Below are 15678 nucleotides of genomic sequence, written 5' to 3'. Positions count from 1 at the left end.
CTGATGCTAGGCATTTAAAGCAGGGCCACTTGCGGGTATTCTTTTTCCGGGAAGGGGGGGGGGTTCAAGATAGCCGATCGAAGAGAAAAGTGGGCGAAGTAGGAGGAAGAAGACGACGGCTAAGAGAAAGAAATAAAGGATAAAGAAGATAAGGATAAGAGAGAAACAACAGATGATATGGTGGATGAACGAATGAACATGGTAAAGATAAAGGTAAAGAAAGAAGAACAGGAACAAAAAGAAGTGAAAGACATAAGAAGAATTGAATGAGGAGAATAAATATACAAATGATGATGATGATATTGTAAATTAATATCTTTGGGTATAAAATCAACTGTTATTGATAGCGAAAAAATGAAAATTGATGGACAGCGTTTCTTCTTTAGATAAAAGACGTAACTGATGAACAATGAAAACAAAACACAGAATTGATGGAACTCAAAAAATGATGGAAAGGGAATCAACTCGTTCTTGCCATGAACGATGTAACTGATAAAATATACAGAATTGAACAGAAAAATGATTGAAAGCGAATCTTCTTTGAATAAAAGACGTAAATGATGAAATTATAAAAAAAAAACTGAATAATGATGAACAAAAATTAGGAAAAACGAATCTACTTTCCTTTGAATGAACGACGTAACTGATAAAATAAAAATACAGAATTAATGAACAGAAAATGATGGAAAGCGAATCTTTGAATAAAAGTCGTCAGTGATGAAAAAAAAACAACAGAATATTGATGAACAGAAAATGATGGTTAGCAAATCTAGTAATATCTGTTCCATTCTTAATGGATTTCACATCTCATTGGTTGTGTTTTTTTTTTTAAATTTAAATGTTCTATAACTATGATTAATTCTAACTTGATTCTAAATCTGTTTCATAACTTCATAATAAAACTCAAATCTGAATTATACTCGTCCTTTGAATCAACGTCGTAACTGATTAAATGAAAAAAGGGTCAATCAATGAACAGAAAAATGATGGTAAGCAAATCTACTCGTCCTTTGAATGAACGACGTAACTGATAAAATAAAAATGCAGAATTTATGAACAGAAAAATGATGGAAAGCGAATCTTTGATTAACAGACGTAAGTGAGGAAATTGAAAAAAAAACAGAATTGATAAACAGAAAATGATGGTTAGCAAATCAACTCGTCCTTTAAATGAACGATGTATTACTGATTAAAAAAAACAAAAAAACAATGAACAGAAAATGATGGAAAGCGAATCTTCTTCTTTGAATGATGAATAGAAAAATGATGAAAATACTTGTTCTTTTGAATGAAATACGTACCTGATTAAAATTACAGAATTGAAGAACAAAAGATAAAAAATAAAAGATAGAAAAAGATTATCTACTTGATTTGATTTGACTTTATTTTACATATTTCACAAGTACAAACAAAATTATAAAACAATATCAGAAAACTTATGAGAATACAAATCAGACAAGGCATAACAATTAATTCAAATTAAAGAAAATAGCGATTTGGAATTAAAGACAATTTAAAAGAGTGAAATATGAGGGAACCTGCATAAAAAGCAAGACTTGTCCTTTAAACGGAAGACGTCTTTGATAACATAAACACTGAAAAATAAACCATGGAGCTAGCTCCACAAATAAACAGTGGAAAGATAATCTACTCGTCCTTTAAGCCAAATATGTAACTATTACTGGGTCACTCGGTCAGGAGCTGGGCACATGGATTTCTAGCGGGGACTCGTCTGATGCGCGCGCTTGAGGCAGTTTTTCAACCCGCTGTCTAGCTATTGGGAATTTAGGATTTTCAACCCGCTGTCTATCGGGTTGAATATCTTGAAGTGCAAATGACGGGATGGTGAATTAAAAGAGAATTGGACTAAGTGGGTTTAGCCCGAATGTTGTTAGCCCATCTGATGATTAGACCAAGTGATAATAGACCATCCGTCAGTAAACCGACGGGATTGCATCGGGATTGCGTCGTGTTTTGACCAAAAAGTGCCTAGAGTTGAGGCGCAAACTACATGGACAAATAGAGATCAAATCTGAAAAAATCTCGTGTTTTACGTGAGCATTGGGCCTCTCTTCTGCCAGCTGCATGCGTGAAATTGACGCGTGAATTTCACGCGCGAAATCGGCTGGTGGTAATTTTTTGGGTCACGCCTGTCTCGCGGTAGATGCGTGACCCTTCGGAAGGGTGTCAACTTTATTCCGAGCAATACTGTACATGTACATGTATACCTGAGTGTGTATGTTTGGGTAGCACCATTGTTGAAACCATATCAAGTGTCATGCACTTTACACCCACCTTATACTGTTGAGTATTTACTATTTAGTCTATGATACCTGATAACCTGTTGCAACACTTCACCAAAATACTCAACATTAACTCAAACATTCATACAATGATCATGGCATTCCAATGAAGTGGGGTGTAGAGTCTCTGCCCAAATACCAGGGAAGTTGGAGCTACAACGTGGATTACAGAATACATTTTCACTATTTTTCAGGGATTTTTTTTTTCATATAAAAAAAGTTAGAGTACATATACAGTGTAGGAGAGGAAAAATTCTTTATTACGAAAGATTCAGATTAAAGTTTTACGAGTTTGTGCTTTTTCAAAACATTTCAGCACCATTGAAATACTTTATTTGTTCATCTCAGACAATGAAGGAGCTTTAGACCTATAGCTAAAGTACAATTTGATGTTACATACATGTACATGTAGTACTCAAACAGGAATAGAGAGATTATTAAATTGATACAAAAATAATGAAAAAGTAAAGGCCCCCATCCCCCTCCCCCCCCCAAAAAAAATCATCAATAACAAACCTCGAAAAAAAAAAACTCGAAACATACATGTACAACCTATTAAAGAAGGTCAATTGGAGCATGGTGGCATGTAAACTTTAATAAAAACATGTACATTGTTTTCGATACAGCGATGATGGAACAAATCTTTGAAATTGTGTATTAATGTGTTATTTTTCAATTTCTCATTTTTTCCCCTCCAGGAATTGACAGCACTTGGGTTCCCTCCCCTCTTCATCAAGCCTTCAACTTCCAGTAAAGATAGGAGTAAACCCGAACAGTTTGATCTTGTTCAGCTTGTGAACTGTGCCTATGAACTTATACAGAGACATCAAAGAAGTATGAAGAAACATGAAGATTTAGAAACAAAGTGAGTTCGAATTTTAGAGGTGTATTTGGTCATTTATTTTACTGGAAATGACTCTTTTGTGTTTAATGCCATAAAGAGCTGGATAAATATTAAATTAACACTGTAGATTCTTTTTGTAACTAGGAAATATATACATGTATGACACCAAAAAGGGATCTTTTAGAGCTCAGCTTTCAATCTTTGCATAATATTCTGAATATGCTTTTTTGACGGATGTCCTTCTTTTCAAGCCATTGTCGTTTATTACTGTCCCCTCCCATGCAATGACTCTTACATGTATTATTGCCATGAAATATCGTTAATTGATTTTATGTTGTTCAATTGATACATGGTATTGGAAATAGAATAATCAATCAATCTATATTCAATATACACATGAAGTTAGATGTGTTGCCTGGTGTGTAATAGTTTATAGGGTACAAATACAAGAAATAAATAAGAGAAATACATGTAAATAAATGAATGATGGGCAATCAGTGAACTGACATGGAACATACTCTAAATACTTTTAATACTATTTTTTATAAAAATCAGAAATCTTACTTTTAAGCTGACCTTTGCCATTTGATTATTTTTCTTTGTATTTTAAATCAATGCCTATTTTTACTTGGATGTAATAGGTAAATCTCTTAAATTCGTAAATTTGTAGCTTTTTATCAAATGGAATGAATAAATCTTGAATAATTGTTTTTTAAACGAATGTGTTAATAATGATTTTAATCTTCGTTTCAGGCAAATGCGAACCAGTAGTGACTTGGAACACCTACAGACAAACCACACAAGATTAAAAGAACAGCACGAACAGATACAGAGAGAGAATATATCTCAAGGGGAGAGAGAAAGGCAGCTGACATTACAACTCAAGAGCTCACAGTCCAAGCTTAAAAGCCAGAAAGATGAGGTGAGACATCCATTAAACCACCATTCAGATGAGCAAAATTCATTGTTTTGATTTTCAGTGTGAACATAGCCAAATGGTTTTTCATGTGCAACGAGGTGTGAATGTAGGAATAAGTGGTGTTCACACTAAATCATTAGTTTGTAGATTAGCCCACATTCTGAAGTCCAGTTTGATTAAAAAGGACAATACTCTTTGCTAAAATTATGGGAAGCCAAAAATGTCAAAATTTTGTTAACTTTACATGTTTCTCATGTTCACTTAGGACTTTCATCATGCCACAATGGCGAATAAAACTAATTTAGTTATTATTCCCAGACAGTTATGAATGACCTGAGTATGAGATGAGCTGATAATTCAAAATTACAATTGCCTATCCATAGTTAAATCAGAATTTCAAACCAGATTTGCCAAGAAGCAAATTATGCAAAAGTGTCTTTATATACCTTTATTTTTAAGGAGTTTACACCATTTTATGTGAGTTTTATTTGATTTTTTTCTGATGAGAATGGACCTAGTTTACACTTTCATGCACAGTCATGTTTGGTTTGTAATTAACATTGAATACACCTGTACTTGTGTGCCACAAAGCCACAGGGAATGACAAGAAAAAACTCATCCCTTTGGGTACTACAGTACATTAACAGCTTTAGGAGTCTAATGCATGTAGGCTTGGGAGAAATTGAATACAAGTTGATATGAAAATATATTGTACATTTCAGTTGAGAAAATGATGCACAAACATACTGAATGTCATGATTGGTATTGAAAGGACGAAAGGGAGACAGACTATTAAAGACACTCTCTGACTAATAAATTAACTGTATTCTTTTATATTAGAATTAAGCTTTTAGATAGAGATACATGTAGTTAGAATTCAGTATTTCAAATCAAATGGACACACAGGCAAATTGTTTGGATAGACATTCACACAGACTTTCGAACAAAAAATGACTAACAAATCAAAAATGGAAATAATCCGTAACAACATTGAAACTTTAATACAGGTCTGACAGGAGCAGAATCATTTCCAAACTTAAAAATCATGAATATGATGGAAGCTTGGAGTAAATTGCATCATTGCAGAGAGCTCTTTCATTAGATTTACATCATCTCTTTTGTTTTCACTCTCTTGTTCATCTTAATAATAAATCCAATGTTGAATTTACTAAGATGTAAATCAAATAGGCACAGTGATAGCACAGGTCTCTGTTGCTTGTCAATACATCAAGGGGACCATGCAACGCGATGAGCAATGCATAAAACGCATGGCCGTTCTGCAACATTAGCATTAGACTTCCTGTGATCTCCGGGTATCTCCCATCATGCCCCCCTCCTGCTGTTAGAAACCTGTTAGGTGGGACATCAGCTGTGGGTGACTCAGTCCCCCCAGAGCAGTGGGGGTTGACCACAAGGGAAGGGTGCTCTGTTCAAACCCCTTCATTACATCATGGGGTTATGAATGTTCTCATTGTCGCCGCTCCTTTGTCTCACATTCGGTGTAGTGTATAGAAACATTCTGGCCAGTATTCCTGAACTCTGGTTTAAATTAAACCCTGGTTTAAAGTTGTGGTTTAACTATAGAGAGCCAATTGGAGCACAAATCCCTAACAGTAAACATTCAGTTTATTAACTCATATGACACCCAAAATTGTTCATAATTGTCTGGGAATGATAACTGAAGTATTTTTCTTCATTATGAAAGCAAAAGGAAACAAAATAGTAAACATAAGAAATATGCAATATAAACAGAATTTTTAAACTTTTAGCGCCACATAATTTTAGCACAGATTTAGATTGATCTAAATAAAACCTGACTTAAGAATACGGGCCTAGCTGAATTGAAAGTGCAGCTGTAAATTGATTTCACTTTATGGATTGTACAATGCACAGAAAATCATTTAAAAAACGTAAATTGTGAATGGATGACTCAGTCCCCCCAAAGTAGGGGTAGACTACAAGGGAATAAGGTATCACAGGCCTAATTCATTCCCCATAGACTCGTGTGTTAAATTGGCACTTTAAAAAATTCATAAAAAATAAGGATGAAATTCGGGGGTCGAATGTTTACTACCAGTGGATAGGATATATATCTGGCAATCCATATCTGACCAGAAAAGGGTCCCTCGACCGGCTCATTTTAAAAATAAATTGGCGTGTTTGAAGACATCATCGGGGGGAGCAGATTCATCACCTCAAACAGCAAAATAGCCCTAATCCTTCCGCCAGTCAAAATATAGTCCAAAATTGGTGATATTTCTTCCCAATTTGGGAAAAGGAAGTTCAGTAATTACAAAAAATAGAATCAGTGTTAGATGGACAATCATATGCATACACTTTGTCAATCAGCCATATCAAAATTTAAAAAAATAGCAATGGGTTGGCTCGAATGAATATCTATGGCCTGCCACTAGTGATTAGGCCCGTGCAGCCATAAGTAATACCTAGATATGTTTTTCTCCATTATACATGTACATGTAACTTGATTTTTTCTTACACATAAATAGGTACATACATGTAGTGTACAACTGTGCAAGCATACATGTACTGTAGTTGAGAAATTTTGGAAGTTGTACTCGTACATAATTCTCAGAAATACACTGTATGTATACAGGTTTTACAGAGGGAAATGTACATCAGTTTAATGTACAATTAATTTTTATTTTTTGGTATTTCATTGATACAATTGATATTATTTGTAGCAAGTAGTGTTAAGGATGTGGCTCACTAAAACTCATGCTGATATGTCCCAAGTGCTCGCAAAGCAGATCAAATACTGAATGGACAAAATTGTTTAGAGACATACATGTAAGTTTTACCAGCTTCTACAGTGTATGTCTCTTGGAAGATATGAGCTTTGGGGGGGGGGGGGAGCATTTCATGGACATTTTTATCTGAAAAGTTGCCAGATCTGCCATTTTTCCTTTATTTTGATTGGCTTAGAAGCACTGTTTCTATGGAAACTGTCGGATAAAACAGGACTTGTAAAAGTCTCACAAGTTCTTTCATGAAGCGCTCCCCTGGTTACCGTTGATACATGTATGGAGTATATTGAGCTACCAACCATTCACGTTGCATCATTTAGGGTTCATTAATTGTAAAATGTGTTTTACTCTGCCCTGCTCGGGTTAATTTACCTATGTTGCCGCTGCCATGGTGACGGGCTTATGGTGCTTGTACTCTGTAAAGTCTACCTGATTGTTTGGGCGTATATTTTATGATATGTTCCAACAATCCACTTCAAAAATTTCATTTTGACAGCTTTGACTATCAGAGTTCAGACTGTAATCAAAGCTGTACTTCTCCGCCTGGATAAATTGACAAGATTATTACGGGCTAAAATGAGTTTTGGTTTCAGTATAGACGGTTAAAATTACATTGCATAAACTTGTATGATTTGTAGATTATAGAAATAGATTTCAACTTTAGTTGAAAAATTGAAATAAAAGTGATAATTACAAGATCATTTGTTTGCACTTTTTTATCTCAATTCAATTCTCGAACTCACACCAGAAAAATGACTGCAAATGGATTGTGCATATTAATACTAGTTTGCAAGTTGAGATTTGATAACACACACTATATTATACTGTACCTGTAAAGTCTTCAGCATTGAAACAATTACTGTAAATTATAAAATGTAATGAATGACTTCATATAAACTTGTATTTTTGTTTAATATTTGACAGATGAGGAAACTTGAGGGAATCTTAAAACACAGAGATGTTCAATTCAAGCATGATTTGAAGAAGAAGGAAAGAGAAGTAAATAGATTAAAAGAGCGTATTCATCAGTTACTAGTCGACAAGAACCAGGAAAGAAGGATAGGTAAGTTTTTCAAAGAAACGTAAAATCCATTTTCAACCTAATAAACGCCATTTATACTGTCTATTTTGTTGAAATATGTCATTTTGATAAACATTTTGTATAGTAGGTTTATCTGTTCTAAATTTGCTTGATTTATATTGGCATTATATAGCAATTTTTTGGAGAATATAGATTACATTTCAGAAAGTTTCAGGCCCATATTCTAAAGTCAGTTTGACTTTAATAGACCATGGTCTAACTCTGCACTATAAAAGTTATGGAATGCTGAAAATGTCAAAATTTGGTTTACATTATATATTTCTTATTTTTACTAAATTTCCTCATGTTTTAAAGGTGAAGGAAAAATATTCCTAGTCATGATGATGAATGAATTGAAAATCAGTGTGATTGAAATTGAAATAGGCACAAAATGCACAGACAAATTGAAATTGTACTTTTAGAGATTGGTGTTGCGTTTGGCTATCCAAAGTTAAACCACAACTTTAACCAGAGTTAAAACTAAACTACATTTTCAGAATATTGACCTTAGTATTTACTGTTTGTCTAGTAACTACAGTGTAGTAAATAACACCAATGTTGTCCAAAGCAGTCTGAGCCATCAAAACCAGTGAGGCAAGTTATTGCCATATATGATTTATACAGCCGTTCCCTTGTTTACTAAATGCTGTAACATCTGTCAAATTCATTGAAATTTCCTTTTAATCTGCGCAATGAAACGAGATAAGCAGCATACTGTTAGGAGTAGCAAGTGAGCTTTATCTACTGTTTTAATCTTCATGATTAAATTCAATATGTTAATATGTCACACCCTGTTCAAACTCTTTCTAGGTCAATGTTGTAATCTTATCCCACTCCACCCTTCAATGTGTATGTTATGTTTTAAAAATCTTTTTTACTAATTCTAATCTCCTTTTGATGTTGCATCTTTTCCCCTCTTTCTCTTTTGAATTAATTATGTTTATTTCAATTTTTTTCTTTGCCTTCTGTTTCAAATCATTTGCTATGTACTATTTTTGTCTGTTCCTACATGTATATTTTTGTCATTTTCTTTGTATGCTCTGTATTTCTCTTTTCTCTCTCTCTTTATCGTTCCATCTTTTCTCACCCCTTCATCTCTCTCCCTGCCTCTCTAGACCCCTCCTCTTTACAGGCATATATATATATATATATATATGAAAAGAATATTTTCTTCACAGAGATATATATATAAGAGTGTGACTTTACCTTTCATTTCTGAGAGCTATGCTCCTTTTAAAATCTATGATTTAATTTTCTATGGCATTTAATAAACTATTTGTGGTTACTTTATATATATATATATTAAAACATCCCCTCACCTCTTATCCACTCTCTTGATCTCTATCTCCTTTCATCTGAGAATTTTACAATTTCTCATTGATTATCATTTCTCCATTTTCATTTTGTCCATGAAGTTCTCTCCATCATAATACTCTATTCCAATCCCTTTTCTCTTTATTTTAATATCTCTTTTTATTTACTCATAATATGGCATAAATTCACCTCTTTTATAACTGAGCTATATATATCTTTTAAATTCATTGGAAAACTTGGAATGGTGACCTTTGCTGATAACATCATGAATTTTATGAGAAAATTGGTCCCCAAGGATGTTTTCTTGATTATATTTTGAAACAAATGTATTCTGATTATCATCACACTTTGATGAAATTGAATTATTCATGATACATCTATATGATTGTACAGGGATTGCTTTACATTTAGGGGTGTAGCATCTTTTCATTCCACTCATGTAATATTTCTTGTCCATCTCAAATGGATTTGATTTTGATTCATAGATAGTTTATATCATGCCTTTGCCTTCCTCATATAATATTAATGAGCTTTGATTGATGTTGAAAGCATGTTTAATGTTTAACAAAAGTGATCATGCACTTTATGAACCAACACTGATCCACACCCATTGCTAAACTTATCCTTCATGAAAAAGGAAGTTTTGATGATCAGGAACAGGGGCGGATCCAGGATTTTTTTTCCTCAGAAAAATTTGACAAGCAAAAAAAAGGGTTTTTAACCAAAATTCATGAAATTTTGTGTCAGAAAAAATTTGACAAGCAAAAAACAAAAACATAACCAAAAAAAGGTTTTTACTTTCAAGGGGGGGGGGGGCACACTTCTGTTTTAATGGCATTTTTACATTACAAATTTTAATTTTGCTTCTCAAAAAGGGGGGGGGCATAGGCCGACTGTGCCCCTCCCCCCCCCCCTGGATCCGCCAGTGTTCAGGAATGCCACTATTTTAACAGAAGCCTGAATTAATGATCTAGCCAATAAACTTATGTAAAAAAGTTTTTTTTTCTTTCTTTTCAAAAGTCCTGATTACAGCCTTCTTATTACAAATGGCACCCTGAATGAAACTAGTGTTGTCAATTCTTAATCTACAGTTAACTAAAGTTGGAAAGTTTTGTATTCAAACTTAATTCTTTTTTCATGTGAGTTTGGGACAAGTACATGTACATCATTGTGTCATAATCATTATAATGCTCTCACCAAAAAAAAAAAAAATCTCAGGGCATCATTGTGCATGTATCTCCAAGTGTCATATTTCAATCATAAATGTCATCATTCATTTCAATTTAAATTCTGTGAAACATTTGCATCATCACATACACACATGTTTCTATCATTCAAAACAGACATCAGTAATGGAATTTATTTTCATACTCTGATTGTGCAGGAATGGATATACTCAATTCATTACAGAGGACAGATGGTAAAAGAGGGACGTGGAAAACCGATAAAAGTGGTATCAAGTAAGTGATGATGCATGCTGTATGCCGAGGGTGTGATATATTTAGCAGGATGTTAAACAGGGAAGGGCAATATCAGAGAAAGTTATGCTTTGGAATTTTATGTAGAGTTGGGGACAGAATGAAGGCATTGACAAATATTTTTGTTGTTTGACAATGTTTGTTGATTGATGTGGTGAATGATGTATTTTATGGAGATGATGTTGCTGAAAAATTAGTGCAAATGACACAAATACAAAAGGTGCTTTTCAACAAGGTACTCTCTATAAAAGCCAAGTGTACTGTAGGGACCTTGTGGATTTAGTTTGAATCCTAATTCTTTTTGTAATATCTAGGGATTTGAATTTTAATCCTTTAAAATTTAAAGATGAATCTCTAGAATTTAAACTTAATCAACAATTTGATTGGTATCTACTCTAATCAACCTGGATTTATTTTATATCTCTGCAAGTTACACGTAGAATGTAGGTGATTGCAGTGACATGTATTTTGTTGATCATTATGTTGATTAAAGTGAGGGCAGGATAATGCTGAATTGCTGATGATCATGTATGTATCATTGCTATGACTTTGCTGGTTTGTATACTCTATATATACAAATCATTATTTGTGAAAAATTTGGTGATAAATTGAAATAATAATAAGTTCAATAATGCATGTATCAATTACTTTTGATTATTTTTAAACCATATTATTTTTGTGGTTTTGAAATGATTATTTTCCTTGGATATCATTTAAAGATTTTTTTTCTGTATGATGCAAAACATTGAAATCTAATTTCCGGAAATTAGTTTGACAGATAACTTTGAATTGAATTCATGTATAGAACTCAAGATTTTATAGATAATCCGTATTAATAAGAAAAAAGAGAATTTGAAAATAATGTTAAAAGATAAAAATTTTCAAAAGAAGGAAATAGATTTTATTGAACAAGACATACATGTATTATTGCTACATCGATATTGTAAATGTCAAAGTGGCTTTAAAAAAAATAGACCTCAATCTATTCATCTCACCATATATCACATCGCAGTTCGCTCCAACTTGTGTTTTATAGAAATTTTCAACATATTTGATGTGATTTCTATTCCCCTGATCTCAAAATATATGTTCCTCTATGGAAAGGTTAATGGCATTCTCCCCTGTTGTCATGGAAATCAACTAACAACATTTGGGAGGCGAAACATAAAATGTCACAGCAAAAATAGGCCAGCCACTGCAGTGTATATTCCCCAAGTTGCCTAAAAAAGATGCCATTATAAACAACCATTCATCTGTTGACATATAACTACAGTATACATGTATGTCACAGATTGTAAATTTGATCATTTTTTTTATTTAATTAGTAATTACAGTACAAAAGAATTTTTGAAAAGGCTGTTGGTATTTCCAACTCGATACTTATGCTGCAGTTTACTTTTGAGATGACAATTTCTTGTTGATGGAAAGATCTGAAGTAACATTAGTAGTAATCAACCAACAAGTTTGGGCTGTTAGTGTTACACTACACATGAGTATTCAGAGCAAACCAAAAGGAAGTGGAAGAGTTCATTCAGGAAATTCTTGATGGACATTCTTGATGGACATCTGACACAAAGTGATTTGAACACTATTTGTAGCGAAACAAAAGCTTTCCTACATTGTATAATCTTAATGAGAGTTGTACTTTAACCTTTTAGGATACTGTACACTCTATACACATGTAGGCTTTAATATGATAGATTATGGAAGTGGTTTTTGTTTGTTAAAGTTTAATAGACAATATCTGTACTTGTTCCAATAGATTGTTTCATTTTTCGTATTTCCCTGAGGACTGAGATTTACTATCTTTGAAAGTTCAGTAGTAACCTGAATAATTTGTGAAGGATTAGCTTCAGCAATCTTGAATGATGTATGATGGAAATGAAAAAAAAAATCATCGAAATAAGAAGAATAGCGTTCTTGTGGCAGCAAAGAGGAACTTTTTTTGCATAAAACACCTCAAATCCATTTCCATTTCTCTTTCATACAGATCATTCCTATCACAGGATAATTCTCTCTTTGTTTTATTTTGAATTTCAATTTTTGATCTGATTACGTTTAAATGTAGGGTTATAGATATCCATGAATAATAAATAGACTAGATGTAGGGGAATTTAGGTTCACACAATCTATATATCAGCAAGTCTTATTTTCATATTCCTATTCTCAATGGGGAATGCTGGTGATGCCTGAGCAATTTACTCCAGGGACCAAAACACATCCCATCTTGTGCGGAACTTGTGCAGATTGAACTGTGCGCATCATTATCATTCCAGCTCGTTGACAGACAGATGTGAATTTTGACACCCGTTTTATTGGTGTTGGCTAGGGCAAAAGTGCACAGAACAATGACCTTTAGAGGGTCCAGTTCCTATGGGTTGATGTTCCTTTCACACTATTACCTGAAGGGATGGGTATTTGCTGCACCTCTGATAAACTCCCCTCTAATCTTAATCTGGAAAGTCATGGTCTCATAGAGAATTCTATTCCTTGAAGCCCCCCGGTCTATTATATTTATCTTATGTATTCATTTGTTTATACTGTTTAATATAATACTGTTTTGTCGTACAAATGCAATAGGCCTATAAAACATGTAGGCCTATTGCAAAAGGAAAAAACATAAACAAATTCCCTTTCCATCTCGAATATGAGGGGCTCGGAGACAAACTTTGGAGAAGAGAGAGACTTTTAATTTGAATAGATGCAACTTGGTTGTTTTTCATTGAATGCCGTGTAAGGACATTATTCTGTTCACACCCATTAATTTTTTTACCATACCACCATGTCCACAATTTGCATATTCTCTTTGCTGTTCAGTGTTCATTGTGTGAACATTAATACATGTAGGTGAGAAGGTTGGTAGTAGAACATATTAGATTGGAAGAGACTCCACAGACCCCTTGGACGTTAGTCTGAACGCAGGGTCGGCTACCCTGACGTTATGAGAGTACAATGTAACTCCTGGAGTAGGTGTCTGTGTTTGTGTTGAGGGACTCAAGGTGTGTTGGTTTTACCATACAATTGTTAAAGTCAAGTCCATTCATTGTGTTGAATATGTCAAATACCTGGCACAATGTACAATTACATCTATACATAGAACAAATGCAATAACAATTTCCTGTTTAGGTTGTCATTGTCTGTTTGCAGGCTTGCATCAAGTTAATCATAAAATTGATTAAACTGTTTTGTTGTTTTAAACTGATTGAGCAGTGTCCCTTGAAGAAACAGAATCAGGTGCATGCTCATCATGTATACCGGTACCTATAAGGTGGTTTCAGACCGCCTCAAAGTTCGCCAGTTCCAGGTATTCTCTGATCGGGAAATTTACCCCGATCAGAAAATACCAGGTATTTTGGCGGTCTGAAAGCAAACTACGCGTAATATCCCCAAAAGAAAATACCCGATAAATAGTAGGTACTTGGCGAAATTACGAGAACTTTCGCGGGGATTTTTCCAAGGTCGTGGGTATTTTGGCGGTCTGAAAGCAAATTACGGGAACTTTTAGCCCAGCGTGTCGTTGGGTGCGGCGCCGTGCATGGGTTGCTGCTGGGCTAGTGATTTTGAATTTCGCGCCTTGCTGCTTATCAGACCATACTGCGCATGCTCGTAACTTCAGGAACTTATCCCGAAGGGTATGTTTCAGGGCGGTGTGAATGCAGTCCTGAATAATTAATGGGTATTTTTCAGCCTAAAAAAGTTCTCGTAATTTAACAGGGATACTTGTGATCGAGGCGGTTTGAAACCACCTATAGTCACACAGGCAGGTAGGCCTACATGTTAATGTATAGGTTTTAGCTTCCTATTAAACCCTTTATATTTGTACAGTCCTGATAATCAGGAAATTACTGAAAAGTAATAATTCTATTCACAATCTGAAGTTCAAATCTAATTTTTGAAAAAGAAACACATTCCAGCTATAATTATTAGTAATTTAGAAATTAAAAATATAGATTGGGGGACAAGAGGGTTAGATATACCCAGAGAGACAGAAAAACAAAACAGACAAATCAAAAAGAGAGAGAGAGGGGGGGGGTATATGTAGAATATCCAGGAGGAGAGAGTGAGACATAGATGAGGTATTATTCAAAATGAAGGAGGAATTTCATCTCAATCTATGATGACATCACCTCAAATAATGCATCCTTGTATGGAGCAATTTCAGGTAAAGAGCTTTATCAAGGAGGTACCCGTGCTTGTAACTCCTTGGCTTTATGAAGATGGAGCCAAGAAGAAATTGATTGAAATTCTCCATCCTCTCATCTCATCATCAATGAATCATCTCTTCTTGCTCACCTCCCCTCTGTCCTCCATTCAAGCCCTTCAAGGGAGCAATCACATTCGAAAGTTAAGACTAGTACTCCATAGTGTGTGAAATGGGTAATTTTTGCATTTTAATGAAATGTATTTTGCAGGGAAAGTTGTAACAGAAGGATTTTTTTCCTATATATTTTTTTTACTGAAATTAAAAGGAAACATATGATTAAGGAATCGTATTTTTACAGGGATAAAATAAGAACATCAAAGAAGATGCACAGCACAAATCTTTAAAACCCATTTGTTCCAAGAGTAGACCATCCTCTTCGCTTCAGTTAATCACAAAAAATCAACCTTGAACTGATATGAATCTTGTGTAGATAGTAAATTTTCATCAGGTATGCCTATATCTTCCAGTATCCATTTGCCGAGACCCAAGAAGGGAATACATTTGTTCTGATGCTTGACTTTAAAATAATGCCCTAAAAGGCAGAGAAGTTAGACCAAGATCACAAATGTTTATTAATAACTTATTCACTTTTGACTGAAAATAAGACTGGGGGTTCACAACAGGTGATTTTATTTTTTTTAAAGGCAGCTCAGGGAAAAAATAAATATAAATGTGATTTGGGACTTTTTGGCTCACATATTCAAGCTTCCATTTTAATCAAACTGACAGGCATGTATCAATTCGCTTCACACAAAGCTGTCTGTCTATGG

The 15678-nt window shown here is 34.1% G+C and overlaps 1 protein-coding gene across 1 annotated transcript; it reads left to right on the top strand.

Moving 5' to 3' along the window:
• The first annotated feature begins 198 nt into the window (after positions 1-198).
• LOC129271030 (afadin- and alpha-actinin-binding protein-like) lies at positions 199-14693 on the top strand. Its single transcript, XM_064107059.1, has 5 exons — positions 199-213; positions 3002-3168; positions 3901-4069; positions 7756-7894; positions 10611-14693. Exons 1-5 carry the CDS (start codon positions 199-201, stop codon positions 10688-10690), a joined length of 570 nt encoding a protein of 189 aa, XP_063963129.1. The 3' UTR covers positions 10691-14693.
• Positions 14694-15678: the final 985 nt, after the last annotated feature.

Source organism: Lytechinus pictus, chromosome 11, assembly GCF_037042905.1.
Source record: "Lytechinus pictus isolate F3 Inbred chromosome 11, Lp3.0, whole genome shotgun sequence".
Taxonomy (NCBI): Eukaryota; Metazoa; Echinodermata; class Echinoidea; order Temnopleuroida; family Toxopneustidae; genus Lytechinus; species Lytechinus pictus.
This window is presented reverse-complemented; position numbering and strand designations above follow the sequence as displayed.